This window comes from Emericellopsis cladophorae (assembly GCF_022114955.1).
Source record: "Emericellopsis cladophorae strain MUM 19.33 chromosome Unknown NODE_18_length_329999_cov_121_726099, whole genome shotgun sequence".
In the NCBI taxonomy this organism is placed as follows: domain Eukaryota; kingdom Fungi; phylum Ascomycota; class Sordariomycetes; order Hypocreales; family Bionectriaceae; genus Emericellopsis; species Emericellopsis cladophorae.
This window is the reverse complement of record NW_026250943.1, coordinates 267,925-295,027: the sequence shown is the minus strand read 5'-3', so window position 1 is coordinate 295,027 and position 27,103 is coordinate 267,925. Positions and strand designations below refer to the sequence as shown.

Genomic DNA, 27,103 nt, shown 5'->3' with positions numbered 1-27,103 from the left:
ATTCGAGATTCGGAGAGATGACAAGCCCGGGCGCGCCGCGAGTGGGCGCACTGGGGACGCTGGGTGCGAGAGTGCGAGCGTGCGTCTAACTAGACTAAGGGCGCGCGAAAAGGTGTAATCAAGGGCGGTATCTGCCCGCGGGCGTCACTTCCAAAGGTCTTGGGCGTGTGCTGTGAGTCCTGTCCTGCGCGAGGCTCGTGATGTTGGGGGAACCAAGGTTTGTCCACAGACCCTCGAAGAGATGAAATCGAAACATGAGCCGAACGGATCTAAGGTGGGTCTGGCCCGTCCGCGTCTTGGATTAGCAGTCCGCCCGGTTCCACGTCGAATGGTGTCGCTAGGACTCTTGTCACCGTCCCCAGGGGGGGCCAGCGCCTCAAAGTCTTCAATCTCTATTGCCTGCGTCAACGCTGGTTCCCCTCGGATTGGCTAATAGTCCAGTCGTCACTCAACTTCAGTCCGTTCATGGCACTGACTGGACTGGAACGGCCTGGCGCTTGTTGGCTCTTGCTCCCAGGCTGCAGCAGCCCAGAAAACCCCCGGAGCGTTGGCATTGGGCAGGTGCGACGCTGCAGCCTTTAACCCGCGCTAGTCCAGCCCCCCTCAGCTTCCCAGCAGTCCAGCGCTGCACCAGCGGTCAATCCTTGGTGGGACCGATCAAGCGCGGTACGTACCTGTGCTTTCGACAGCTGGCCCTTTTAACTTCTCACTGGTGGCCCAAGACCCTCGAAACTCTACAGATGCTAAGAGAAGGCGTCATGAACATGGACTGGAGCTTGTGGATTCCTATCACAATGAATTGAGCCGCTGCTTGTCGTGAATCACCCTCATTCCAGCCCCGATTGCTGCGCAGCCAGATGTTCCATGTCACGTACATTCTCCAGATGCAGGCAGAGTTTATTATTCTGTCTTCTACATCGATACGACAATGGCCCTTCTACCTACTCTCGGCGTCACGCCACGCCAATCGTCATCCTTACATGTTTTCAGCGTTTGAACCAGCTCTTGGCAGGCCATGTTGATACAATCGTCTGCCAGCATGTCGTTAGCGGCCACCAGTACGGAGCAGAGGTCACGCCTCGTGACTGGGCAGCTAACTCGATTCTGACGCTCATCGACCTCCTGAGGCGTGGTCGAATCGTTGCAGATCCGCTGCTAAATTGGCGGAGTTGCTTCCGAGGCAGCGCCAGCTTGCGTCCAGGTACAAACCACCACGACCTGGAGCCTGCAAAACTAATACCGGCCAGCAAGCTGTCCACGTCGTCCATTCTCCCGCCAGCCAGCGCGCTCGGAACTGCTGTTCACTGGTCCCAACGGTAAGGCTATCTCGAGCCTTCTTGCAGAGACCACGAAAAGTGACAAGCGCCCAGCCTCCGATGGCGGTGGAGCCAGGGGTCCATGTCATTTGCTGGTCGACGCCCGCCGGGAACCCCTGGCACAACATGTTCCTTGGGCCTGCACCGCATCATCTGCCACGCAGCATCTCCACGCCGCGACAGAGTAAACTTGTTGCTGACATTTTTTGTTGCTGTAGGAGCTCTGGTCAGATTGATTTCCAGGTACAGCACGCCGTACGGCCACCGGCGCAACTGCGCGAAGGCCAAACCTTCAATCTAATACGTAGTAGACTCCAGCCCTTTGGCCCCAACCTGCAATTGGGAGGCTTTAAATACTGATCCCAGCTACTGATGCAAGATGCCGTGGGCGCATGAGTCGTGCCCAGTGATCCGTCCACCTAGGCACCCACAGCCTAATCACATCGGGGCAGGCCTCACCAGTTGGCAGTCACCAGTCCAAGCCTTGCTACGCAACGGCATCCATGCAGCATCGTGTGAGGCTTTGTTGATGGCGAGTAGGACGACACTCGTTTGAGTCCCAGTCTGTGGCATTCTTGTTGATTCAGCCGCAAGACCCCCGCGTCCACCATCTTGTACGATGTGTACGGACATGTGAGAACCGTGCGCTTACTAAGGTACGCCTCGTAGTGAGGCTCTGTGGTAGGAACTCGATTGCGCTCAGACAGAGCTCGTTGCGCTGCCTCGCTATGATTGTAGGTGCTACTTATTACAGATTAATACTTATTACAGATTAACACGTAGATAATTAGTAAATCAAAATTGGCCAGGCCAGTTGAACCAGAAACTGTCCAATTCGGGCATTTCAGCCACAACCAGACAAAAGTGACCGCAACCAAACCCGCTGCCGTGGAGCCTCTCTCATAGCTTTGGCCAATAGACTTTCTGTTCTCCGGTAGCTGCACTCCTGTCACTGTCATTATCCACGACCGCCTGACATTTCCGCCAGCCTCAAAAGACGACGCCCAGCCAGGAGAGCAGTAAGCCCGCCGAGCTTTGCGCGTCCGGCTCTGCTCAAACTCACCTCACTCATCAACAGTCCTCTTCTCTTCGGTCGCGCGCGCTAGCCATGGCGCGAATAAATATCCCCCCCGTGACGCGCGTCCTCCTCGCGGGCCTCGTCTTCCAGTCGATGCTCTCTTCTGCCATCCGCTATCGCCAGTGGACAGAGCACTCCGAGATCGTCATACCGTACCTCACCTTTGTCCCCCAACTATCGATCGTGTACCCATGGACGCTCCTCACGACATCGCTAGTCGAGAGCAACATATTCACGCTGGCGGTGGGCGCTGCGACACTCTACTACGGCGGGCGATATCTTGAGCGTGCCTGGTCATCACGCGAGTTGGCAAAGTTTGTGGCGCTCGTCACGCTGGTCCCCAACTTCTTGACCTTTGGCATGCTCGTGATTCTGTTCACTCTCTCGCGCAACGAAAGCTGGACGTACGCGATTACCTTCTCCCACCCCCTGATTCCTTGCGTGGTGCGCCAGCTAACAATATTTGCGTTGCAGACTGACCGTTGTCTCCGGAACCATCTCGGTTCAGATATCCTTCCTCGTCGCTTTCAGCCAACTCGTACCCGCCCATACCGTCACGCTCTTTCGCGGCATTCTCTCCCTGCGCGTCCCTCGGTTCCCCCTCGTCCACCTGGGCGTGGTGACACTGCTTTCCTTGACGCCCGCCCTCTCCATTGCCAGTTTCTGGCTTGCCCTGTTCGGGTTCCTGACGAGCTGGACGTACCTGCGCTTCTACAAGACTGTCTTCCCCGACTTGGAAGCCTCGTCGCAGTCGGCCGGCCTACGAGGCGATGCGAGCGAAACATTTGCCTTTTCGGAATTCTTCCCTGCTCCCGCGAAGCCATATGTAGCCGCGTTCGCCGACCAGATTTTCGAGGCGCTCGTGGCGATGCGTGTCTGCGCGCCCTTCTCGCAGGCCGACATGTCCGCTGCCAGGGGCGAGAGCTATCTCCAGAGAGGGACGCCCGGCAGCGCCCGCGCAGAGGCCGAACGAAGGCGGGCCATCGCCCTAAGGGCTTTGGACCAGAGATTGCACGCTGCGACAGGCACCGCGCCGAGCAGGACCCCTTCACAGCAGTCTGCGCAGGCGCCTGGTGGTGGTGGGCAGCAAGACGGCCAACGGACACAACATCAGGCGAACGCGCAGACAGCCACAACGTCACAGCCAGGGCAGATGCTGGGCGAGACCAAGTTTGAGCCCGATCACGACGATGATGAGGACAGGCACTGAGCGTCTTTTTGTGTGCTATTGATGGCTTCCGGAGTTTTGGAGGTGTAGTGCCATGTCTCATCAGCAGCCGACATCAACAGGAGCATGTGGAGCGCATGGTTGTACGAAGGAGACATAGCGTTGATTAATATTTGGTGGTTTACAAGTCGTTTCACGCATTTGCAGTGGACATGTTCTTCGTACGAAGAATTCAGATCATTTGCGATACAAATGCGCCTCGAGGAGAGCTAGCGAGCACTTGATGCGATGGTTTGAAATGGGGCGCGCCCACTGACCGTCCTGATCGAAGCGAGCTCTTGAAAGAGTCAGAACCGTGGGTGAAGACATTCGCGGCGGCAACGTGATCTTGCAGCCATTTCACTGAGGATAGTATTAACGTGCGGCAGGCGAGCCATGGTGCCGGGGACGTCGCGCTCAGTCAGTCACTTTACATAACAGCCGTGCCAGAATAGATCCTTGGAATGCGACACAGAAGACAGCACAAGTGTTAAAGAGTCGTTGTGCGAGTCGTGACTTAGATCTTTTTGGTCCTCCCTTGTCGGCAGGTGGCACTGTATGTTTGTCATGTGTGGCGCACCATCGGCCATGTGCAAGCGGCCATCGGCGCGGACAACAGTCGTGTTTCCCCATTTGTCTGAAACACGTAGGACTAGGAAACGAAGTGGTGAAGTGCGTAGAGTGAATGAGGATCTTATCTCCGATGACTTACTCAAAGAAACAATGCATAAGTACTTGCCTTACTCAAGCATAGTAACAAGTAGCTAAGTAAGTAGGCATCCCGCGTGGTGCTGCAAAAGCTGCGCCATGCAACGCATACTGGAAGAACAGAGGTGGCTGGGTGATCACTGATGGGGTCCGATCCGGTCTCTTGAAAGGTTGCGCGCTGCGTTGCTGGCATCTGCGCAAGAGCCAGTCGCAGCAACAGACGGCCATCCTGCGTCGACGTGCATGGCGGGGGCGTCAGGCTGCATGAGAGATGCGAGACCTGATTATCATGGTTCGAAGCAGACGGGCTCAAGCGGCGCACACCGTGCAGCTGGTGCGATGCGGTGCAGTGCGGCGACCCTTTGGTGATGTTACGTAGAGCAGTGGGCTAGGGTAAGTTAGGCTAGGCCTAGGGGCAGCAGAAGGAAGGAATTGTGGGCAGCTCCTTTCCTTCCCCACTACTTTTCGACCGTGACACAGGTAGGGTCGGTTACCGACACCCCAAGCTCTCACTGCGTCACGATCACGCCCCCCATTTCCACCTGCAGCATGCTCGTCAGGATGGTGCGTGCCCTCCCACCGAACCTTCCATTCCCGACGCTTGACATGTTGCGCCCGGCTGGCTCCCCACCCCCCTTTCCAGTGCTTTGTGCTCGCTCATGATGAGCACGGCAGGGGACTGGATCCCCATCGAGTCTCACACAACCCGCCATTCCGTCTCTTGAATCGTCAGTTGGATCTGACCAAGCGTTAATTTATTTCACGCCTCGCGCGGCAACCGTCCCAGAGCCCTGCTTAGCTGCTTACCACGGGCGCGTTTGGATGTGGCTGACGCGCGAAGAGGCTGATGGTCGTTTGCCAGGTACTTAATTAAGGTACTTACTTGCCTTAGGTGTCGCGTCACCGGCTGTCGATGGGCCAACTGAGCCTCTGTGCGCCACACCGGGTATTTTTGCGGACCCTGGAGCCATTCGCAAGACCGATCATCACGGTAATCGAGACGTGGAAATACACTATATATATATGTAGTCAAAAACGCAAAACTGTTGTATGCCCATTTGCGCGCTTTTGGAACTGCAAAGTTATACGCTGCCTTTTTCTTTACGGGACGCCTCGGGATCTGGCACTTGGAGCTGTTATTTGGTGACAACAGCCTGAGCTTCTTGGTGAGTAGCGTGCTGGGGACTACCTAGGCACCTGTATGAATTGTGTTCGAACGGCGAGATCTAGCACACTCAAGATTGGGGATCGGGCGTTTCGCTTTCGTACCTAGTGTTGTCACTAGTGATATCTTTGACATGAAGGAGAAGAGAGTTGTCTAAGGTGAGCATTTGACTAGCCTAACATGGATTTCATCCGAGTCATTCGCGCTACGACTGCGGGCAGACAAATTCAAATGCTCTGAAAGTTCGCAGTATGTTGGGGACTTCACACAATTGATACAGTTTGCTCACATTAACGAAGCCACATCGTTTATGTCGACGCGCTCACGAGGAATTGACGGAATACGACGCGGGAATTGTAGCAGTTGGTGGTGATATAGGGTAGTCGGGCACATGACCATCGCCTGTGGTTGGGGCAGCCACTCTGGTCCCAGGCTGCATACGCGAGTTAGGGCACCCGCCGACGATTTGGTCCACGATGGGCGGGCCGGCAGACGACATGGAGTTAGGCGCCCCTGTTCTGTAGCACACACCAAGACCCGTCCGTCTGCCAGGTCCGGCCAAGGACCAAGGCTGCGTGCGAGCGCGGCCTGGCGCGGCGTGGACATGGGCTGGACCCGCCCGCGGACGCCAAGGACACCCCGCCGTGGCGCTAATGACCACTAGCTGCATGCCGCCAGACAGACAGTCTTTTCCCTGTCGAGGTACGTACCCCATTGGAGCGTGGGTAAGGGGAGTTTGCAATGGCGGCACGAGAAAGCCTTCTTCGTCCGGCCTCCCCCCCCAAACCCGTCGTTTCTTCCTTTCCCATAATAATAGCTGCACGCTTGACCAGGCCACCTCTAGTATCAACAATCCCATTATCGTCCTGCGTGGCGCTTGGGCATACGCAGTGGTTTCCTGCCATCCCTCGGATCGCCTGCGCGCGTATCGTCATCGCAATATTATTTACAGCCTCGAGCTCCAATTCTCCTCGTCGTTGGCCACGCGCGCCTAGCCTGGAACCACCCTACCTCTGCTGGCACCCAACCGATTGACCTCGACGACTCATTGTTAGAGCGCTCCGCGAAACCACTTTTTCTCCTGCCTCCGCGAGCCCTGTTGACGAATTTCCGCATCGCAACAACAGCAGCGCATCGGCGGTCGCATCGCCTGAGCCCGCCAAGGAACCATGGCGGCCAACCATCATCCCTCACCGACCATGATGATGGGCCAGCAGCACCAACAGCAACAGCAGCAGCAGCACCATCATCAGCATCACCCTCCTCCGGGTCACACTAGCCACCCGCCTCACTGGGCCGGCCCAACGTTAACTCAGTCGATTGCCGGCGTTAACGAGCATGTGTGGCTTCAGATTGGTAAGTCGCCATGTCAATGCGCTGCCCATATGTAGGTATCTGACTAAGTCCCTCTACAGGAAGTTTCTCGGAGCTCCTGCGCGTCCCTGACGAGGCGTTGCATGCTTACGAGCGCGCGATGCAAGCGAACCCCAATTCCACAGCGGCCATGAACGCTATCGGCATGCTGTACAAGGGCAAGGAAGCCTACGAGAAGGCGCTCGAATTCTTCCGCACCATTGTGCAGATGGAGCCTCAGAACGGCGAGGCCTGGGGCAACCTCGGTAAGTTTCCCCAATCCTCAACACGCACAAATGAGCTTGCCTAACCTGACAGGCCATTGCTACCTCATGTCGGAGAACCTGCAAAAAGCATACGACGCGTATCAACAGGCACTAGTTAACATGCGCGACCCGAAAGACCCCATGCTGTGGTATGGCATCGGTATACTATACGACCGCTACGGCAGCTACGACTATGCAGAAGAGGCGTTCTCCCAAGTCATGCAAATCCAGCCCGACTTTGACAAGGCCAATGAAATTTACTTTCGCCTTGGAATCATATACAAAGGCCAAAACAAGTTCCATCAAAGTCTAGAGGTAGGCACACCAGCACTGACGAGGCGACTTTCTCGGTCACTAACCTGACTCTAGTGCTTCAATTACATCGTCAACTCGCCACCTGCACCGCTAACCCGGGACGATATCTGGTTTCAGATCGGCCACGTCCACGAGCAACAGAAGCAATACGACAACGCGAAGGCTGCCTACAACCAAGTGCTTGATAACACGCCAAACCATGCCAAGGTTCTACAGCAACTGGGTTGGCTCCATCACCAACAGAGCAGTTCATTTGAGTCGCAAGAGCGCGCTATTGCGTACTTGGAGAGATCGGTTCAAGCCGGTATGTTTTGCCTGTCCCACCTTGTTCTTGCTAGGCACTGACACTCTTTCACCAGATGGCCAAGACTCACAGAGCTGGTACCTCCTCGGACGTTGCTACATGTCGCAGCAGAAATACCCCAAAGCCTACGAGGCCTACCAGCAAGCTGTTTACCGCGATGGCAAGAACCCGACGTTCTGGTGCTCGATTGGTGTTCTCTACTACCAGATCAACCAGTACAGAGATGCGCTTGATGCGTACAGCCGCGCCATTCGCCTCAACCCCTTCATCTCCGAAGTTTGGTACGACCTTGGTACTCTGGTAAGTTAACTGCATACTCCCCCAACGCGCACAGGCGTGCTGACCAGCAAATAGTATGAATCTTGTAATAACCAGGTTACTGATGCCATGGACGCCTACCAACGCGCAGCCGAGCTTGACCCCGACAATCCGCACATCAAGGCTCGTCTTCAACTGCTGCGTTCCGGAACCAACGGGGGCCCACCGCCGGCCGCACCGCAGCCAGCTGATGTCCACCCCAATACCTACCAGGCTTCGGGACCTCAGGGACCCTCTTGGGGCGGCCCGCAGCAGCATCCTCCGAGCGGCGGCCCTCCTCCCCCAGCGTCACAAGGGGGTGCTGCGGCTGGCGAGAACTGGGCTGGTCGCCTGGCCGGTGTCAACCCGCCATCCCAGCCTGCGAACCCATTCAACGAGCGTAGCGAGGGCTATCGTGGACAGGCCTTGCCTGGACCCCAGCGCCAGCCAACGCCGCAGCAAGAAGCGCACATGCGCCAGGGCTATCCTGAGCCTGGCCGCGGGGCTCCTCCTCCACGCCGTGGTCAGTCGCCTCCGCCGAGTGCTCACCATTATGGTCAACCACCGCCATCTTCGCACGGGCAAACTCCTGGTCACCCACCAGGGTCGGAGGGCCGAATCCCCAACCCCAACTGGGGCGGCGCAGCACCATCACCGGCTGGGCCTCCCCCAAGCCACCTGAACGGCGCGACTCACTCCAACGGAGGCACGCCTTTCCGTGCCAACAACAGCCCTCGTCCCGACGGTCGTCCTCCCCTCGGCCCACCTCACGGGCCTCCTCCCCACGACAATCGCATGCCGTCGCCCACTTCGGCTTATCCTCAGCACCAGCCGCCCATGTACCCAGCTCATCACCATGAAGGTGCGCACCCTGGTGCGCCCGAGAGCAATGCGGCCCAAGCACCTTCATCCGTACCGGGCGGTGAGCAGAGGCCTGCGGACGAGCGCCCGACGTCGACAGGGCCTGGCCCCAAGCGCATGCGTGAATGGGAGGAAGAGAGCGCGGTCAAGAAGCCGGCGAGCGAGGAGAACCGGGCTCGCCTCGAAGACGTGCGCCATCGACGACCGTCTACCCCGCGACGGGAATCTTTTCGACGCAACTCTGAAGCGAGACGTGCGGAGGATCAAAAGCGAAACGAGGACCAGAGGAGGGCCGAGGAGCCCCCGCAGGCCAAGGAGGCCTATCATCCCTCGGAAGCGGCGCATCACCAAGGTCATCATGCCAGTGGCGCCCAGGGACACCCAGGGCAAGCACCGAGCCCAGTGGCCTCCGCCGCCCACGAGAAGCCCCGAGCCGAGGCGGCGCCCAAAGAGGAGCCGGCGGCCGCAGAGTCGACACCTGTTGCCCAGCCGACGCAGGCCGCGCAGCCGGCCAACGAACCTGAGCGAGCGGCTCGCAAGATGGACGTGGACGAGGACTATGACGACAGTGGAGAGGACGAGAAGAAGGCCGCGCACACGAATGGCACAGTGGCCACCGCACCAGCCGCCGCAGTGGACAGCAAGACGTCGCCCAAGAGCACCAGCGGGGTGGCCAACGGCGGGTCTACCGCCAGCGCTGCGGAGTAGGTTCGTCTATACGTGCCGGAGCCGGACCCATACCAAAGAAGGAAGAAAAGGCGTAAGCGCTTGCTTGTGTGTTTGATAGGAAGCTGCCTCGCCGGACAGCGCGAACTTTGTATATCGCTCGACTTGACGTCTGTTTTTTTTCTTCTTTTTTTTATTTTATCCTTCCTTATCATGTTACACTTGGTTTTTCTTTTTCCTCACGTCGCACGTTTTTCGGAGCAAGGCGGGCAAAGTGGGTGGGGGGAGGCAAGCGAGGTCTCGCAATTGTGTCTTTCTATTAGCAGAGAAGTCACACTAGGAAATGATACAAAGATTTTTCTAAAGTACGTATTTTCTCGAGCAACTCAATTGAGTAGTACGGATGATAAATAAGCGCGCGCGTCATGTTTACCAACTTGCACAGAGCCCTTAATTAGCCAGGGGGAAGCTGGCTCGCGTCGACAGCCTCATCCGCCTCCTTGGCAATGGCCTCCTCATTGATGCCGTGGAGGGGCGAGCGAGGCAGGGCCATGAGACCGGTGCGTGCGGACTCGAGGATGCCAAAGGGGCCGACGAGCTTGAGGAAGGAGTCGATCCTGCTCTGCTTTGCGGACCTGTGAGATTGATTGTCAGCATGTGTTGGGTCTGGAGACGGCGGAGAGAAGACTAGACTACTTACACCTCGACGATGCAGCTGGTATTACTAATATCCAGCACCTTGCCGCCAAACTGGTGCGCAAAGTAGGTGATGGACTTTAGATGCTCGTGCTTGTGGCGCAACGCCTCGGAGGCGGCGAGCTTGCTGGGGTGAAAGTCCTTTGCGGTCTGCTCGAGAGTCTGCTGCTGCTGGCCCTGGTCAGCGGCGGCGGCGGCGAGCTCGTCGGCGACGGCGGGGTGGCCGGTGGTGATCTCGCGGTGGTGGTGGAGGAGCTCCTCAAAGTACTCTGGGCCGAGAATGTTGATCTTGGCGAGGAGGAGCTCGCGCTGGACGAGGGCGGCCTCTGTGTAGTCGAGGACGGCCCAGACGGGGACGAGGTCCTCGAGCTGGCGGCGGGCCTGCTCGACAACGCCGTCGTGGCCGGTGAGGACAATGGTCATGCGGGAGAGGTCCTCGACCTCTGTGTTGCAGACGACGAGGGAGTCAATGTTGAAGCCGCGGGCGGCGATGATGCCGGAGAGGCGGGAGAGGACGCCGGGCTCGTTCTGGACGAGGCAGTTGAGGATGTGGCGCTTGGGGGGGTCGGTCGGGGGCGTGGGCGTCTCGTAGAGGATGTTGGAGACGGCGGACTGTGCGGACCAGGCGGGCGTGGCGGCGCTCTTGGGGAGAGGCGCGGAGCGACGGTGCAGGGCCTTGTAGGCGAGCGCCGAGGTGGAGGAGCTGGGGCCGCGCGAGGAGGCGGACGAGGAAGAGGAAGAGGAGGAGTTGGCGGGCGACGACGAGGACGACGAGTTGTAGCGGAGGCCGGCCACAGTAGAGGCCGACTTTGCGACAGAGGTCGTCGTCGTCGTCGTCGTCTTCGCGGCCCAGCGCTGGGCGATGGGCCGAAGCGAGGACATGGCGGAGGCGGCCGTGGTGACGATGGGGAGAGGAGCAACGGTAGACTTGCTCTCGCGACGAATTGACTCCCTTTAGTAGTAGAAAGGATGATGGAGAATGAGTCTGGAGGAAAGAATGGGAAAGGCAGCGCCGGCGTCGGCGGGGAATTGGGATCGGTGAGTGGCTGGAGGCCGACGCTAACAGCTGCACCGCTGCCGGAGCGCGCAAGGCTGTTAGTGCAGGACGTGGTGGCCGCCAACAGGACCCGGGGCAGCACGGAGAGGTCAAGGCCTTGCAGAGTGACAATCAATGCATTGTTCAGAGTAAGCTGAAAGACGCCAACACCAACAGACTAGACTAGTAGTCAACCTGCCTTCCTCCACTGACTTGTGACTTGATCTCCTGCGTTCATCATGACCTCCTGAAGCCAAAGAAGCGCGTGCTGCCAGACCCTCCTCCTCCACCCTTGCCGCCTGCGGCTCCGGTGCCGGCGCGCTTCCGGCCGTCCTCCTTCTTCTTCTTGTTCTTTTGCTCGGGCTTGAGTGTGGCGTAGTGGATGAAGTATAGGAACCCGCACTGCGCGGCGAGGCCGACGAGGACGAGGACGAGCGTGGTGAAGAGTTGGGGCTGGTCGTTGAGGACAGCGACGGCACGATCCGACGCGCCGACGCGCTTCATGAACCCGAATTGCGACATTGTGCCAATGTGGCCAGCAGCTTGGCCGGCGCTGGGTGTACTGCAGGTTGCCAGATGGATGCCAGATGGTGGCCAGCTGGATCCTGTAAGAAGGGTGACTGAGGACTGAATTCTGGACAAATGCAGGCAAGGCTAATTGATTACTTTGTTTGAGTAGATTGAAGATTTGAAGCCAGTGCTGCTCATGACAAACTATGTATGCTACCGTACTCCGTAGACGTGGAGGCGCTTCCCTTGAAGCACCGAAACGCAACCTGTAACATGATGGTTCATGGCAAGCCACGGAGTGGTTTCACCTGGCGTCACGTCGGGGCCTTGGGGCTCGCAGTGCGCGTGTCTACACGTACATTGGCAGGCCGAGAAAAGCATGATCACAGTCTAAAGTGGACGCGTTCAGTACAGGCTGAAGATACTTTTACCCAGAAGGATGCAGATGTCGCCTGTCTATGATGCATAACTTTGTGCTGTTGGTCTACACCTGCATATACACATTGGATTAGATTTGGAAAGAGTGACTCAGCATCTCCGGCCAATCAACACGCAGAACCCACCGCGCTCAGGGACCGCCCAATTGGGTGCCTGCCATCGTGGAGTGGGGACTCTTGAGCCGCGCATCGAAAAATCTCCAGGCCAGACTATCAAGCCAAGTCACCAGCACGTCGCGACACCGCGTGCGTACTTTGAGGAAACTCGCCCTCGCCGACCTTGGTAACCGAAGCGGACGGACACACACGGCCATGAGCGTCTCGAGACCAGCGGCACGCCGCCTCGTCGGCCGCTGCCTGAGCCAGACGCGAACACAACCACCCTCCTCGACCCCCTACGCCGCCGCTGCCGCCGCCGCCGCTCAATGCCTCCCGTTCCACAGCTCCGCATCATGCTCCAAGCCTCGGCGGTCGCAGTTCCGCAACGTCAAGGCGTCGGAGCTGGGCCTCACGAATGCCGAAACGCTCCAGGCGTACAAGGCGGACAAGTTTGGCGAGCTGACGCCCGAGGAGCTGGACAAGCTTCGGCAAAAGTACACGCCCGAGCAGATGGAGGCGCTCCTGGCCGGCGAGAAGGCCGTCGACCCCGACGACATGATCTTCCAGGGCCGCCTGCGCGACGACATTCACCGCCCGACGTACATGGACGACTACGCCGTCATGGACCCGCGGTACGACGTCAAGCCCGAGGCCAAGATCACCGCCGACGAGCCCCTGTTCCCCACCGAGCAGGAGTACATGGAGGCGCAGTACAAGAAGATGACGGACCTGGCGACCAAGTCGACCAACGACATGATCTCGCGGAGCCTGCTGCGCGCCATGCGCAAGGTGCGCCGCACAGAGGCCGGCATGGACACCATGGACCTCACCGAGGCGGAGCTCGACGACATGGAGCGCGACCCCAGCCTGATCGAGAGGTACGTCGCCAAGCTCGACGAGGACGGCGTCGAGCGGTACGCCGACGACATGGACACCGCGGCCGCCAAGGCCAAGGGCGCCCTCACCCGCGGCCAGGCGACGCGGCTGAACGAGGAGATTGACGCCCAGTGGCAGAAGGAGTTTGAGAGCATCTTCTCCGAGGACAGCTACGAGCTCCTCCGGCCCGCGCAGGCGGACCTGGCCAAGGACGCCCCCGACGGCCTCATCCACGCCACGACGGCCGAGCAGCCCGACACGGGCAAGATCCCCGGCGTCGAGGGCAAGTTCCGCTCCGAAGAGGACCCGGACGACCTGGACGGCCGCTACGACCGGTACAAGAAGACGAGCGGGCTGTCGGTCAAGACTATCCAGAAGCTGTACACAAAGATCCTCGCCACGCGCAACGTCGCCAACCAGACGCGTCTGGGCAAGGTGCGCAAGGCGTCCGTCATCGTCCTCGCCGGCAACGGCCACGGCCGTCTCGGCATTGGCATGGCCAAGTCCATTGAGCCCGGTGTCGCGCGCGAGGCCGCCATGGGCCTCGCCATGCGCAACATGCGGCCCATTCGGCGCTACGAGAACAGGACCATCTACGGCAACGTCACGGCCAAGCTGAGCGGCACCGTCGCCGAGCTGCAGTCGCGCCCGCCCGGTATGTTCCTCCATCTTTCGCAACAAGAAGAAAAAGAAGAAGAAAAAAAAGAAGGAAAAGAAGAAAGAAGAAGGGCTAATCTAATTCCTCTAGGCTTCGGACTCCGTGTCCCCGCCCGCATCTTCGAAATGTGCCGCGCCGTCGGCATCCAGGACCTCAGCGTGCAGCTGCCCCGCTCCAAGAGTCCCATGAACTCGGTCAAGGCCTTTTACAAGGCTTTGCTTGAGCAACCCGACCCCGAGGAGATTGCCATTGGCCGCGGCAAGAAGCTGGTCGACGTGCGGAAAGTGTACTATGGCGGGTCGACGGCGTGAGGGGCGTTGCTGTTCTTGTTGTCACGTACGTGTATATCATATATCATTAGAAGAAGCCTGTACAAGAAGCGGAGGGCCCCCCAGCCTCACGCGTGTAAACTAAATACGCCACCACGGTGCGAATGAGGTCTCGTGTGTCTCCTTGTGGGTATCATTGCTCCTCCTGCTGCTGGCCGCCACCGCCCCAGTCAATCTCCTGCTGCAGCACGATGCTGTACACACTGGCCTTGAGGAGCGTAAACGCCAGGCTCGTCTTGCGCTCCAGGTCGCGCAGCCCATCCATAATCTCCGCCGTCGGGTTCGACGCGAGGTCGTCGAGTGTGGAGGCGAGCTAGACACAGCGTCAGCATTCAGTTCAAGGGCTCATGGTCGGATAGCCGGACCTTTTTCATGTTCTCCGCCAGCCGCTCATATTCCTCCAGCACCTCTTGCTGCAGCGGCGTGAGCTCGGGCGGGGCCAGGTGCGAGGAGCCCGGCTCCATTGTGTCAGTCGTTGGTCCTGAATCCCTCGATGGAGGAGGCTGGCAGGTCAACGACGCGTGCTCAGTTGAGTTTGTTGAAGCGAGTTGAGGTTGAATGCGTGGTGGGTCCCTTGTGTTTGTATGGACCGACCCCACATGACAAGACATGACATGACATGACATGACCTGACTGACACTCATCACTCATCACTCAACATGCTTCATGTTCGTTCCTCGACCTGAACATGCAAATAGATATATCGCTCACTACCAATAATATAACATCATCCCTGACAAACCACGACGCCAGTACAAACACACAGACATTCCGTCATACAGTCATCAATCCACCACCGTCCCCCTACTGCCCATATACCACCATGTCACCCGCACCAGGCTCACTCTCCCCCAAGTCTGTCGCCGCTACAGAGCTGCCCACGACGCTCGCCGTCCATTCACTCGCCGTGTCATCATACTCGGAGCCCGTGTACAGGTCCGTGCTGCCCGTCATGTAACTGCTGCGTCGCAACGTCCCCGCGTCGCTCTGGTCGTCCGTGGCCACCTCCTCGCTCAGGGCCGACTCGGTCGCCGGGTTGCTAAGCAAGCCGGGCGTCTCGCCCTCGTCCACTTCCACAACCGTCTCCTTGACGCCCAGGTTCTCCTTGTCGGCCTCGGCAGGGACCACGTCACCGCCCCAGCTGCGCTTGCGATACGACTTGGCACCGCCCACACCACCAGCGGGTGTCCTCACACTCTGACTCCTCTTGACACCGCCAGAGGACACATTGCTGTTGATCTGCCCCAGAGAGGCGATGCGGCGCGACGCCCCCGTCTGGCCTGCCGGCGCGAGGTTCCGCTTGCCCGACAATGCCATGTTCAGCACCGGCTTGGGCGACGGCTTCGCAGTCGGCGTCCCCTCTGCTGCCGCCGCCGGCTTCTTGACGCGCTTCCTGTTCATCGAGTCCGTGCTGTTCTTGGTCGCCTTGGACATGAGGAGCACCCGTGACTGGTCCATGACGCTCTCCATTATCCGCCTCTCCAGACGCTCGCCTCGGGCCTCCACCTCAAACAGCTCCTCCTTGCGCAGTTGCAGCGCCGTCTCCAGCGACGACACATCACCCGTTAGGCGGGTCTTCTGTCTTATTAGGCTCTCCTGTTCCGTGCGCAGTGTCACGACGTTGTTGCGCAATCTCTCCTCCTCATCCCGGAGGCTGCGTACCGATGCCTCAAGATGGTCATGCTCGCCTCGCTTTCGCTCGAGCGAGACAATGGTGTCCTGCAGCGTCTTTTCGCGGTCCTCGTGCTCGTCGGTAATCCGTTGGGTCTGGATGCTGAGAAAGGCAGCAATGTCGGCCGCTGTCCTGGCAACAGCCTCGTGTACCTTGTCCAGCGTCTCGAGCTGCGTGAAGGCCTGCTGTGTCGAGTCGCTGTACGTGACGAGCTTGTCCAGCTTTTCGTGGACGACGGTATCGTCATACCTGGCCTCGACGAGCTGGTCAAGCTTCTCCCGCACGACAGCGTCATCGTACTTGGATTCGACAAGATTGTCGAGCTTCTCACGGAGCTCGCTATCGTCGTACTTGCCCTCAATCAGCTGATCAAGCTTGCCACGGAGCTCAGTGTCGTCGTATTTGCCCTCGACAAGCTGGTCCAGCTTCTCGCGGAGCTCTGCATCGTCGTACTTGCCCTCAATGATCTGGTCCAGCTTGCCACGCACCTCCGTGTCGTCGTATCTGCCCTCGACAAGCTGGTCCAGCATCTCGCGGAGCTCGCTGTCGTCATACCTAGCCTCAATGATCTGATTAAGCTTCTCGCGAAGCTCGCTGTCGTCGTACTTGGCCTCGATAATCTGGTCCAGCTTCTCGCGCAGCTCCGTGTCGTCATACTTGAGCTCGGCAATGACATCCAGCTTCTGACGGAGCTCGGTGTCATCGTACCTGGACTCTACGAGGCAGTCCAGCTTGGACAGGACCGCGGTATCGTCGTACTTCTCAGGCGGAGGCGGCAGAAGGGGCATCTCAGGCTTGGCCTCCACAATCTTCTCCTGAATGTCGGTCGTCGATGTCTTGGAGTGCTCGTAATGCTGACCAACAAGGGCCAGCACTTCCTGGATCGCCTCGAGAACCTTGGGGTTCTGGTCCGTCACCTCCGTCTTGAGACCCTCCACAAGAGTGACGGCTTCTTGCAGCTGGTCGCGCGTCTGTTGGTGCTCCGCCTTGCCCTCTTCGTGCTGCTCGCCGCCCTTGCTGACCATCTCCTCCACCTTGCCAAAGACGATCTGTGACGCCTCCTCCATCTTCTCCAAGGACTCGGTCACAGACGAGCCGAGCGTGTCCACGAGGAGCTTCAGATCGTCCGCCACCGCTTTTGTGCCGACGACAGCCTCCTCCGTCTCCAGGCTGCGCTTCTCACCCACCGCCATCTTCTCGTCAAAGCCCGTCATGAACTCGTCGTACTTGGTCACCAATTCGGTAATCTTCTCGTCAATCTTGGCTTGGAGTCCCTCGGTCGTCACCTGCAGCTTCTCGTCTGACTCAAGCCGGGCGCCCGCCACAACGGCTTTGGAATCCTCAAACTCGGTCTTCATCGTGTCGAACATGTCCTTGAGGTCGGTACCAATGTTTTCATTCTTGTCAATCTTCTCGCCCATGGTCTCTAGGAGCTTGCCTAGCGCCTCGACGCCCGTGTTGCCGTCCTCAAGCTTGCTTGTGAGCGTCTCCTGGAACGTCTCGAGGAAGGTCTTGACTTCGGTGACCCTGTCTCCGACACTGTTGAGTTCAACGTCCTTTGCCTCGACCAGAGCGGTCGACGACTCTTTGAAGCTCTCAATCTTCTCCTGAGCCTCCCGGACGGCAGTCTCGATGCCGGCAAGGTCCTCTTTCTGCGGCATGTTGTTAAAATCGACACCCTGGAATACATCCAGGATGTTCTTGATCTCGAGCACGACAGTCTCCACGGCCTCCACGTCGGTCTTGGAGACCTTGTCCGTGTCCTCCTCGACCTTCTCAGACTTCTCCTTGACTTCCTCAAAGTCCGTCTTGATTTGCGTAATCAAGGCTTCCAGGGTGGTCAAGTCCTCCTTGCGAGAGACGACGTCGAGCTGGACGGCCATGGCTGACATAGTCTCCCGTGTCTCCAGGATCAGCGTCTCGACAGTGTCGAGATGGTCCTTGCGGACAGCTTGGTCACCGTCCATGAGATCGTCCAGACGTGCCTTGGTGTTGCGCAGAATCGTCTCGATCGCTTCCACGTCGTCCTTGGTCGCTGCATCACCGTTGGCGGCACGTGGCGCATCGTGGGTTTCGTCGTCCTCCACAGTCGCTGCCTTGGGCACCACTGCCGATGTCTCCCGGGTGCTGATCTCCTCAACACCCTGCTGGACGTTGCGCAGCATGTCTTCAAGGCGCGTGAGGTCAGCCTTCTGGACTGACTCCTCCTTCTCCTCCGGCTCCATTGCTTCGAGCTTGATGCGCAACTGTGTGATGAGAACCTCGAGGTTCTTGATGTCGTCCTGCTTCACCATGTCGGCAGGAATCATGGCCTGGTCCATGGATGGCGTGTCCCGAACGGTGGCAACCGCAGCAAGCGCCTGGTCGTTATTGTTCTCGCGGATGGTCTCAATGTCAGAGCGCACAGAGTCGAGGCCAGACTTGAGGGCATCAAGAATCTCGTCATTAGCGGTCAAATCGGCAGGCTTGTGGCTCATTCTGTCGATGCCAGCCTTGAGCTCGTTTAGACCATCATTGAGGGCGTCCAGGATCTCAGCAGTCTCGGATCGAGGGCGGAGGATCTCCTGGCGGAGACTGTTCGCGGCGCTGCTGAGTGCATCCAGAATCTCCTGGTTGTTGCCTTGTTGCTGGGGCGTGGCTGGCACCATGGACGAGTTGACAATCTCACGCAGGCCTTCAAGCTCCGTTTGCAGCTGCTCGCGCGAGCCATCCGCACTCTGGTTGAGTAGGTGCGAGATGTCATCTTTGAAATCCTCCATGGTCCCGGCAAGGCCCTGAAGAAATTCCTCCTGCATGGATCCGCCAGTGGCACGGTCGACGTAGCTCTCAATGGCCACACGCAAGCTCTCGAGCCCGTCCTTGGTGGCATCCAGAACCTGCTCCGTGTCGCGGCCGTTGGCTGCCACATTGTCTTTGGCTTCCTGAGAAACGGCCTTGAACTCGAGCTTGATGTAGCCGATGAGATCTTCGAGACGGCTCATAATCTCCTCGTTGTTGTTACCACCAGCTGGTACCAAAGCTCCTCCACGGGGTATATCCATGTCATTCAGACCTTCCTTGACGGCGTGGATCATGTCCTCCTTGGTGATATCGGGTGCCCCGATGGCCGATGCAGCCACCGGGAACTCAAACTCCTCTAGACAGTCTCTCACTGCCTCAATGATCTCATCCCTGGACATCGAAGCAGGTGTGTCGACCTGGGGAGGGGTGAAGTGCTGGAGGCCCTCCACCACGGCTGTGAACACCTCGTCACGGGTCGCTCCGCTAGGACGCTCGTCGCGCGGTGCATACTCGCGAAGACCCTCTTGCAGGCAAGCGAGCACTTCGTCGCGCTCCAGACCCAGCTGTTGGACCTCAATCTCGGGCTTGTATGTCTCCCAGGCGTCGCGTACAGCTTCAATCACATCATCCCTGCTCAGATCGGGCATGTTGCTCTGGGCGGCCTCGTTGTCGCGGAGCGCAGCCCGCATGGCATTGTAGATTTCCTGGTAGTCGACCAGGCTTTTCGAGGTAGCGGCGGATTGCGCCGATTGACGGCGGTGCTCGCGAAGGACGTGATTAAGCTGATCCTTCATTTGCTCCAGGCCCTCGTCGATGACCCGCGAAACATCGTCCTTGCTGGGTTGGTCGCTCTCCTCGATGCCCCTGTGGCCAACTTGCTCCAGACGCTTGCCAATCTCACGGCCCATTCCCAAGACCTCGCCTCGGAGCTCCCTAACCAAGGCTTTGACCTCCGCGGTGAGGCCGCCGCCCTGAGCGACACTGTCCTTGACGGAGCGAATGATCTTGATCAGGTCCTCATTCAGGATCTCCGCCCCATGAGCAGGTGCAGATGAGCGTCGTCCCTCGTTGTGGAGGATGGCGTCAACGCGCGACGACAAGTGGCTGGCCCCGGGATTAAAACCAGCCTGTGATTCTCCGTCTTCGTAGCTGAACGCCCTGCCGCGATCACCCATAGGGGGACCTCGGGTGATGACAGCATTCTCTGCCTGGGCCTGGATCTCACTGACCAGCTCCTCGACCTTGGACGCGGTCGCCATGCCCGAGAGCTTGGTAGATACCTCTGCCAGCCGGCTGATCAAGGTATCCTGACCCTCTTTGGTCCCCATGTCGCGGATGATTTTCTCCAGGAGGGTTATCGAAGCCGATCCATCGCCGCCAACGAGAGACGGGGTGCTCACTGACCCTCTGTCGATGGAGTCCGAGAAGCTCTTTGGTGAAGGGATTCGAGGGAGGTGGAAGCCACGGCTTCCCGGTGATGCGATGTTGTGCGGTTTGTTGTCAAGGTACAGACCACCATACTGCGGGCCGGAGGTGATCCTGTGAGACGTCTCGTTGACGCTACCGAGGAGGTCTCGCAAGCTTTTCCGGATGTCCTCGTCTCTCGTGTTAGTAGCTTCCTTGAGGCTGAGAAGATCGGTCGCATTATCCCTGCTCCTGCGGCTCAGGGCAGACATCTCCTTCTGCAGAGATGTGGCAATGTTGGTCAGACTTAGAATCTGGGCCGACAGATTGTCTGTAATCTGAGGCTGCTTGGACCCGGCGGTGGCGCCATTTGTGACGTTGGAGAGCGGCGGCTCAGAATCCGCCCGTGATGTTTGTGAACCCATGGTCTGCAGTGCCAGCATCGTAGAAGACTGAGGTGGCGTGTTCTCGCCAAGAATGCTCTGCGGAGGGGGTCGACGGACAGTCGGCCGGACGATGGGCGTCAGACTTGATCCCGGCATCGGTCCCAAGCTGAGGGGCTCCTTGGTTGGCGAGCCTCGCTCTGAGAGCCCCTCTTGGTCGTTCTCTTGGTCTCTGTGGCGGATAGGTGTTGGTGTCGCTGTTGAGGAACGGGTGTGAGGAAAGTAGGACTTTTCGAGCGACTTCTCCGGCGACTTTGATGGAGAAGTGGTCGGACTCTGCGTAGCGCCCTCGAGCATGAGACTGAGGCCTCGGACAGAACCAGGCTGCAGTGTCTGCGTGCGTCGGTGTGACGAGCTGCTGTGGCCGGTCGGGGTCCTTTCGGGGGAGAAGTCGTTCATTCGTTTCGGGACATGAGGCACCAGGGCAGCACTCTCCCGGGCTTTCTCGTTAAGGGCTGCATGGGCCGACTGGATCGCGCTCGAAGTGCCGACTCGGGACGTCAGACTCGGTGACTGGGGGTTCAAGGGCAACGGCGGCGGCGCGCGCTCGGGGTCTGAACTGTCCCACCTGTCGTCGGTTCGTGTCAGTTTCCGTCAGAGGAGCGTTTGGTGCTTTGCGTGGGAGAGTGATAAACAAGACAAGACGTACATTGGCACAAGAGCCCGGGAGCCCTGGTCTGACGATGCGGAATGCGAATGTCTTAGGCACTGTTGCCCTTCCTGAGGGCTTTCCCTCTCGTAATGGGCCATTTCTGTGCGTACAAGAATGGAATGAAGATGATGCGGTGTCGAGGAATGCGGACAGCACCGCCGCCACGCTCGTGGAGAACGTCTCGAAGGGTGCTCCAGGCGGTTAATGGTTCAAGAGGCTTGCCTCGCCTCGCTTGTTGCCTGCTGTTGCTTCGCAATAAATACAGCTATGGCGTATCGAGAGGAGTTGTATTGCTAAAGGACTCGCGAACAGCAGAGAAATGTGTATGATAGATGGTGGATTTTGGAGTCAAGTAGCGGCGGGTGTGTTTGCATGGGTTTATGGATGCGCTCAGATTGTTGTCGATCCGCCGCGGGTCGCCGATGCGCGCACCGCCAGCCGTTGCCCAGCAACCACACCTGGAGCTACGTACATATAGGCACCCATCATCATGATGCTCCTCACTAGAGCCACGTCAATGGCACATGCAGCTGGTATTGTTAGGTAGCTCGCGGGAAAATATCGCCAAAGCAGAGCGGTCTGGAGTGAAGCGGCACTTGATTCGTGGTCCTGCGTCAGGTCTATGCTACAGAGCAGGGAGTCTTCTCTATACAGTCCAGCGCGTCGGTAATTAACGCGCCGCTCTCTGTACCCTTTAAAACCGTACGTGTACGTACGTAACCCCATCAACCCAGTCCCAAGCCATTAAAAAAATTCTATAACCCCAATTAAAGACCGGTACATCATAGCGCGCCGTTGGAAGAGTGGGACTCGACGCTTCTGGGTGGCTTTGCCTCTGTGCTGGCTCGGTTCAGTTGCTCATGTTCTCGCGCCAATGTCGGCGATTACTTGCGGAAGGCAGTGTCAAAGGCTGGGATCAGAGTCTGTGCAAGCCAGAACGAGAAGACAAGCTTGGGGCCGGTCATGAGCAGCTACGCGCCGTCAGCATTCGTTGTCGATCAGCTCAATCAGCGGGACATACCTTGGGCACGAGGCCCTTGAAAAAGGCCGAAACACCCTCGTTCTTGGCCATGTTGGCCATAATCCTCATACCGCTCTCGGGGTTCTCAAAGTTACGGTTCTGAATGCGCGTCTTGATGACATCGAGGGGCGCGGATACAACGAGCGAGGCAGAGGCACCGGCAATGGAGGCGATAAAGTTCTGGAACCACGTCGCCTTGTTGTAATCTTGCAGGTGGAAGAGGTATTCCTTGGCGAAGGCCGAGCCACCAAAGAGCTGTGCTCGTCAGTCAGCGCGAGATCACACTGGCACCGGGGTGGAGAGAAACTCACCGCAAAGGACCCAGGGGCATTGCGCGCAGCGGTCCAGCCCCAACCGCGGTACAGGTTGAAGCCCTCGTCACCGATGATCTTGAGGACACCACGGCCCTTGAAGGCCTCTGGATTTGTCTGACGCTTGATCTTCAGCACGTCGAGAGGGAGGAGGACAATCTCTCCAATACCGACAAGGCTGCTTCCGTCAGTGCCCAGTCGGCGAAATATCTTGAAGCCGCAACGCACCTGCCAGCAGTCGAGTGCATGATAGCCTTGCCCGTCTTCTTGCCGAACGCGCTCTCAAAGTCCTTGCCGTAGTGCTTCCCCAGGTAGTCTCGCGCGACGGGCTGACCGCCATATTTGTAAACACGCTGGAGAACCTTGTAGCCAGCGGCATACCCCAGGCCGGGGAAAAGGGACAAGAACTTGCGTGCAGCGGGTGCGTTTGCCTTGTCCTTGAAGATAACCTGGTTCAGCTGCGATGCGCCAGACACCTTGGTCTGGTTGCTCATGAGGCGCTTCGCGATAGTGTCGACCTAGCTACGAGTCAATAGGCAGTCGGGGGGGAGGTCGAGATCTTCAGTTTCGGAACGCACGGGATGGAAGACAGCCAACTCAGCAATACCAGCGGAACCTGTGGGCATCTTGTCAGTGACTGGCCGGACTATACGGGCGGAAGCTGGATAAGGCCATACCTGAACCAAGCACGCGAGCCAACCCCGACTCCTTCTCCCGTCCAGCGACCATAGGCGGAGACATTGTGATGGCGATGCAATTGGCGACTCGGTTCGATAAAGGAGTGTTGTAGTAAATGTCAATGTCGCTCAGAAAAGGGCACGGGCTGGCGAGCGCTACTACGGGACGAGGTTGCGTAGTACGCGTTAATTCTCAAATGTCCAGTCGCTCAGGAACTGGAAACTGGAAATTTTCCAGGGCCGACGTCGGGCGACCAGCTGTAGCGTCAGGGGTCCACCCGCTGAAGGGCCAAGGCTGAAGCGCTGGCGATAAGAGTGACCCTCACTCGGGCGGAACCGGTGCACATCTAGAGCCCATGTGCGATGGGTTACCCGGAGGCAATCACATGCTCAACAGCTCCCGTCTTTGATCTTACCTGTCTATGCCAAGTACCCTATGATCTAACCCTCCTGTTGCTACAGTACAATCCTAGCAAGATAGAACCATCTGGTTGGCCTGTATATGAAGTCAAGGCAAGCTTTCAGCGGCGCCCATATACCCGAGATGTAGTGAGACAGTCAACGCCACACAAGACAGTGCAGAATGCTGAAATCCACCAAACGAGGTACAGCACACGATACCGCTAGATCATTGACATTGGTATCCTTTTCCAATCCGCTGCGAACGCGCAGCATGATATCCTACACATAACAAGGCAGTACATTATTCAGTTCGCGCCGACAACTGGGTCCAAGGACCCTAGAAATCCCTGAACACCGAAATCATGTTGTCCAACCGCATCACCTGCCCCAGCAGCATCTCCTGTCTTTCAAGATGCCGGTTGTATCTCTTGAGGTAGTCATTCCCCATGACTTCCTCTTCCTTTCCCTGGACATCTTTGCGCTCCACAAACGAGAGAATGTTACGCTCCTTGTGGCGCTCCACCTGTAGGGTCTGCAGGGCCCGGAGCATCGCCTTGTACACGTCGTCCAACAACTGGGCCTGCGTGCGCTCCCCGTCAAAGAACCAGAGAAAGATCGTCCGGTTGGCCAATCGGCTACTGTCCTTCGGCACCTCTTGTATGTCCACCAGCCCGGCCATCTGCAGTGCCAGCATCTTCCCTTGCACGTCGGGCTTTCTCATGAGCGCCGCCGAGTGCAGCATCTTCTCGTCCAGTTTGCCCTTCTCTCGGAGGATCCGCGTCAGGCGCAAGCCATAGCGACCGTGTGACTGCTCAATGACAGCGTCGAGCTCCGACTCGCGAACATGATCCATCAGTTGCGCAAAGTCCACGGTCCACTGACCTCGTCCATTCGTCCCGCAGTGCCGAATGAACTTGTGCTTGCTCTCCTTGAGAAGGAGCAGGTGCTGTCGCAACTGATCCAAGCGGCTGGCTGGCGCTGAGTCTTCCTTGAATTTGACTTTGGTTTGGCGATGACCGTTTGCTTGTGAAACTGATTTGGTATGTGATGCTCCATTGGCATGATCGTCGCCTGACTCGTCTTCGTCGTCGTCATCATCTTCATCGTCGTCGTCGAGGCTGATGCCGGATCGCGATTGCCGATGACTTGTTTGCTCATTGTCCGACTCTTCGGACTCATCGTCGGACTGTGGAGGGTTTACCTTTGTCTTCTCCGCACTTGATTGGTTGATATTCTCCTTCTTTACTTTGCCTACCCCGTAACCCACATCGATAGAGTCGTCGAGGTGGTCGAGTATGTCGAGAGTGGTAGTGGCAGCAGGTGGCGGCGGAGGGGTCTCGTCTTCAACCATGGTGTCTGGCCGGCACTGGGATACTTCCAGAGTAAGGAGGCCCAGCAGAACTCGGTAGATTTCCCCGGTCACGTCACCCAAGGCATCGGCTGCGAAATTCGCCAGGGAGTGGTTTCGGAGCTCGACCAGGCATTTCTGGTGGTTGACCCGGACGATCATGTTCGGCTAGCTTCAGGTTAGAATCACAGACAATCACCCGAGGGCATGGTTCGCAATGACTTACAGCCAGCTGGGGGACATGCTGTAGGCCGTCCTCATCATCGTAGTCTGCACTGGCAGCGTGGCCATTCTGGAGTTTCCGTTTCTTGGATATCCTGCCTCGTGATTGATCCAACTGCCTTTTGACGCCCTTGCTTTGTTCGCGAAATGTACGCCATCGATTGATAATTTGTTGTTGTTGTTCATGTTTGGTGCCAGTGGCTTTCTCGCCCGGCGCGATCTTGGTAGCCTCGGTCTTGATTTCGTGATACACATCGATCGGGTTGCGGAAAGAGTCGGCACGCACGGTCTCGACAAGATCAGCTTGGATAAGCCGACCCAGAGTGACGTAGAGTTCGTTGTCGGAAGAGACCATGCCATTCGTGTGGCCATTCGTTCCGTTTGATCGGCTGCTCACTGATGCGTTTCTCGAATCGAACGCCTGCTTCAGATCTCCGATCCGGGCATGTCCGAGCTGGAGCAGAGTCTGGATCACGTCACGTTCCGATGAACCAAATTGTCTGTCGACCATGTCAAGGATTTTGCCCGTTCGAATGAGGTTGTAGCAAGCTTCCGGGTTGGCGTCGTAGGAGGCGACCCTTGTCTCGTTGTCGATGCGGGTATAGAGGAGGTTATGCTGAAATAGGACGGCGAGACCATTGCGCAGGTGTCGCGCACCTAGCGACGTGTGTCGACCGAGCTGGGTCACGTTGCATCGTCCTTTGGTGAGTAGAGCTGTGAGGATACGCTGCGTGGACGACGTCAGTCGCGGGGCTTAGAGGAGCTGCCAGCCCCTCGATGAGGGGCCATCTGGAAGATGTTGCATACCGAAGGAAGTTCGCCGTGAAGATCGCTGACTAGGAGAGCACACAGCTCAGCAGCGTGCTTGGTCTGGTGCGCAATGGTTAGCAATTGGTCCTCGCTTCGGTGGGATGGGCGGATGGGCGGGCTGCTTGGAAGACTCACCACGAGCATACTGCTCCTAGAGATCCTCTCACTATCTCAGGAGCGGTCGCAATTACTACCGTAGCGACATTGATCTCTGGTGAGACACTGCACGTCGAGATCGCGAGTGTTCGAAATACAAGCAATAGCGATGAAGGCGGGAAATTGTTGTCGCTCGACAAGTTGAGATATGTTTTTAATTTTTTGCGAAAGCGCCCACCCACTTGAGGAATGGCCCGCTGCCGAATGACTGGAAGCATTCGGCACCCACCCAAAACTGGCCGGTCGGTACCTCCACAGTGGAGTTATGGCCTTTCAATATCGCAATCAGTCAGTCACTCACATACTACCTTAGAAAAGCGTTGACGCCATGGTAATTAGTCGGGATATCAACCTTTGATTAATTGGGCTATGCAAGCGTCCTATCCCGCAACCTCACAGACATATCTATCAGTACAGCATTGCCCATAATCGCACTGCTTCTCACTTTGTGATTTGCGTCGAGTACGCAGTATAGCCCCAGGGCATAGAGATCTTGTCTTTTGGATGTAATCAAAGAACAAGTCACCCTTTGCACTACCAGTAGTTCATTCCATGTCCGGTTATTGTCAGCATTGTTGGCAATTGGATGGCGGTGGGGATCATAGATGGATGAGCTGGGCCATTTCAACAGCATTCGACTGCTAGCTTTTCCGGTGGAAGTATGACCTGTGCTCGCATGACAGTCGCGACGAGTATGGCTGCTCTGTGATGACTGGAATCGCTTGACGGCTTTGGCATCGAGTTCAGCTCTTGAAATGTTTGGTAGCCGTATTTCCAAAAGACCGAATGGAACTCGTTTGTAGAGCTTGCCTTCGAAATGGTCAGTCTATGATTCGCCGCCAAATGCAGCTCCGGCCCAAAGGCGGTACCCACACCAGTTTCCCAGTTTCCCAAAGTCACGTGACTCCTTCCGCTCCGAAAATTAGACGGGAAGCTTTTCGACGAGGCACTTCTTCTGGCGATCAATTAACCCGTCACGACGGCTAACGGACGTCAATTCCCTACGACATCGACATCGACCTCGATT

General features: G+C 57.8%; 9 protein-coding genes across 9 annotated transcripts; 3 read left to right on the top strand and 6 right to left on the bottom strand.

Annotated features, from left to right (window-relative positions):
* Window positions 1-2,424: 2,424 nt before the first annotated feature.
* J7T54_005005 (Transmembrane protein-like protein) lies at window positions 2,425-3,604 on the top strand (the record flags this gene model as incomplete). The annotated part of the gene is made up of 2 exons (XM_051506051.1): window positions 2,425-2,798; window positions 2,869-3,604. The coding sequence occupies 2 exons, from the start codon at window positions 2,425-2,427 to the stop codon at window positions 3,602-3,604; spliced, it is 1,110 nt and encodes a 369-aa protein (XP_051362695.1).
* A 3,039-nt stretch (window positions 3,605-6,643) lies between these two features.
* Window positions 6,644-9,578, top strand: J7T54_005004 (General transcriptional corepressor-like protein; the record flags this gene model as incomplete). Its single annotated transcript, XM_051506050.1, has 6 exons — window positions 6,644-6,830; window positions 6,890-7,093; window positions 7,146-7,408; window positions 7,463-7,712; window positions 7,768-8,012; window positions 8,067-9,578. The coding sequence occupies 6 exons, from the start codon at window positions 6,644-6,646 to the stop codon at window positions 9,576-9,578; spliced, it is 2,661 nt and encodes an 886-aa protein (XP_051362694.1).
* Window positions 9,579-9,990: 412 nt separating this feature from the next.
* On the bottom strand, window positions 9,991-11,114 carry J7T54_005003 (Acetolactate synthase small subunit-like protein; the record flags this gene model as incomplete). Its single annotated transcript, XM_051506049.1, has 2 exons — window positions 9,991-10,171; window positions 10,237-11,114. 2 exons carry the CDS (start codon window positions 11,112-11,114, stop codon window positions 9,991-9,993), a joined length of 1,059 nt encoding a protein of 352 aa, XP_051362693.1.
* Window positions 11,115-11,505: 391 nt separating this feature from the next.
* J7T54_005002 (uncharacterized protein) lies at window positions 11,506-11,790 on the bottom strand (the record flags this gene model as incomplete). Its single annotated transcript, XM_051506048.1, has 1 exon — window positions 11,506-11,790. One exon carries the CDS (start codon window positions 11,788-11,790, stop codon window positions 11,506-11,508), a length of 285 nt encoding a protein of 94 aa, XP_051362692.1.
* Window positions 11,791-12,527: 737 nt separating this feature from the next.
* Window positions 12,528-14,159, top strand: J7T54_005001 (37S ribosomal protein S5-like protein; the record flags this gene model as incomplete). Its single annotated transcript, XM_051506047.1, has 2 exons — window positions 12,528-13,845; window positions 13,939-14,159. The coding sequence occupies 2 exons, from the start codon at window positions 12,528-12,530 to the stop codon at window positions 14,157-14,159; spliced, it is 1,539 nt and encodes a 512-aa protein (XP_051362691.1).
* A 151-nt stretch (window positions 14,160-14,310) lies between these two features.
* On the bottom strand, window positions 14,311-14,641 carry J7T54_005000 (DASH complex subunit-like protein; the record flags this gene model as incomplete). Its single annotated transcript, XM_051506046.1, has 2 exons — window positions 14,311-14,490; window positions 14,543-14,641. 2 exons carry the CDS (start codon window positions 14,639-14,641, stop codon window positions 14,311-14,313), a joined length of 279 nt encoding a protein of 92 aa, XP_051362690.1.
* Window positions 14,642-14,981: 340 nt separating this feature from the next.
* J7T54_004999 (uncharacterized protein) lies at window positions 14,982-21,227 on the bottom strand (the record flags this gene model as incomplete). Its single annotated transcript, XM_051506045.1, has 2 exons — window positions 14,982-21,045; window positions 21,127-21,227. The coding sequence occupies 2 exons, from the start codon at window positions 21,225-21,227 to the stop codon at window positions 14,982-14,984; spliced, it is 6,165 nt and encodes a 2,054-aa protein (XP_051362689.1).
* Window positions 21,228-22,013: 786 nt separating this feature from the next.
* J7T54_004998 (uncharacterized protein) lies at window positions 22,014-23,202 on the bottom strand (the record flags this gene model as incomplete). The annotated part of the gene is made up of 6 exons (XM_051506043.1): window positions 22,014-22,100; window positions 22,151-22,405; window positions 22,462-22,639; window positions 22,690-22,979; window positions 23,040-23,077; window positions 23,139-23,202. The coding sequence occupies 6 exons, from the start codon at window positions 23,200-23,202 to the stop codon at window positions 22,014-22,016; spliced, it is 912 nt and encodes a 303-aa protein (XP_051362688.1).
* A 675-nt stretch (window positions 23,203-23,877) lies between these two features.
* Window positions 23,878-26,064, bottom strand: J7T54_004997 (uncharacterized protein; the record flags this gene model as incomplete). Its single annotated transcript, XM_051506042.1, has 4 exons — window positions 23,878-25,056; window positions 25,115-25,837; window positions 25,918-25,980; window positions 26,056-26,064. The coding sequence occupies 4 exons, from the start codon at window positions 26,062-26,064 to the stop codon at window positions 23,878-23,880; spliced, it is 1,974 nt and encodes a 657-aa protein (XP_051362687.1).
* Window positions 26,065-27,103: the final 1,039 nt, after the last annotated feature.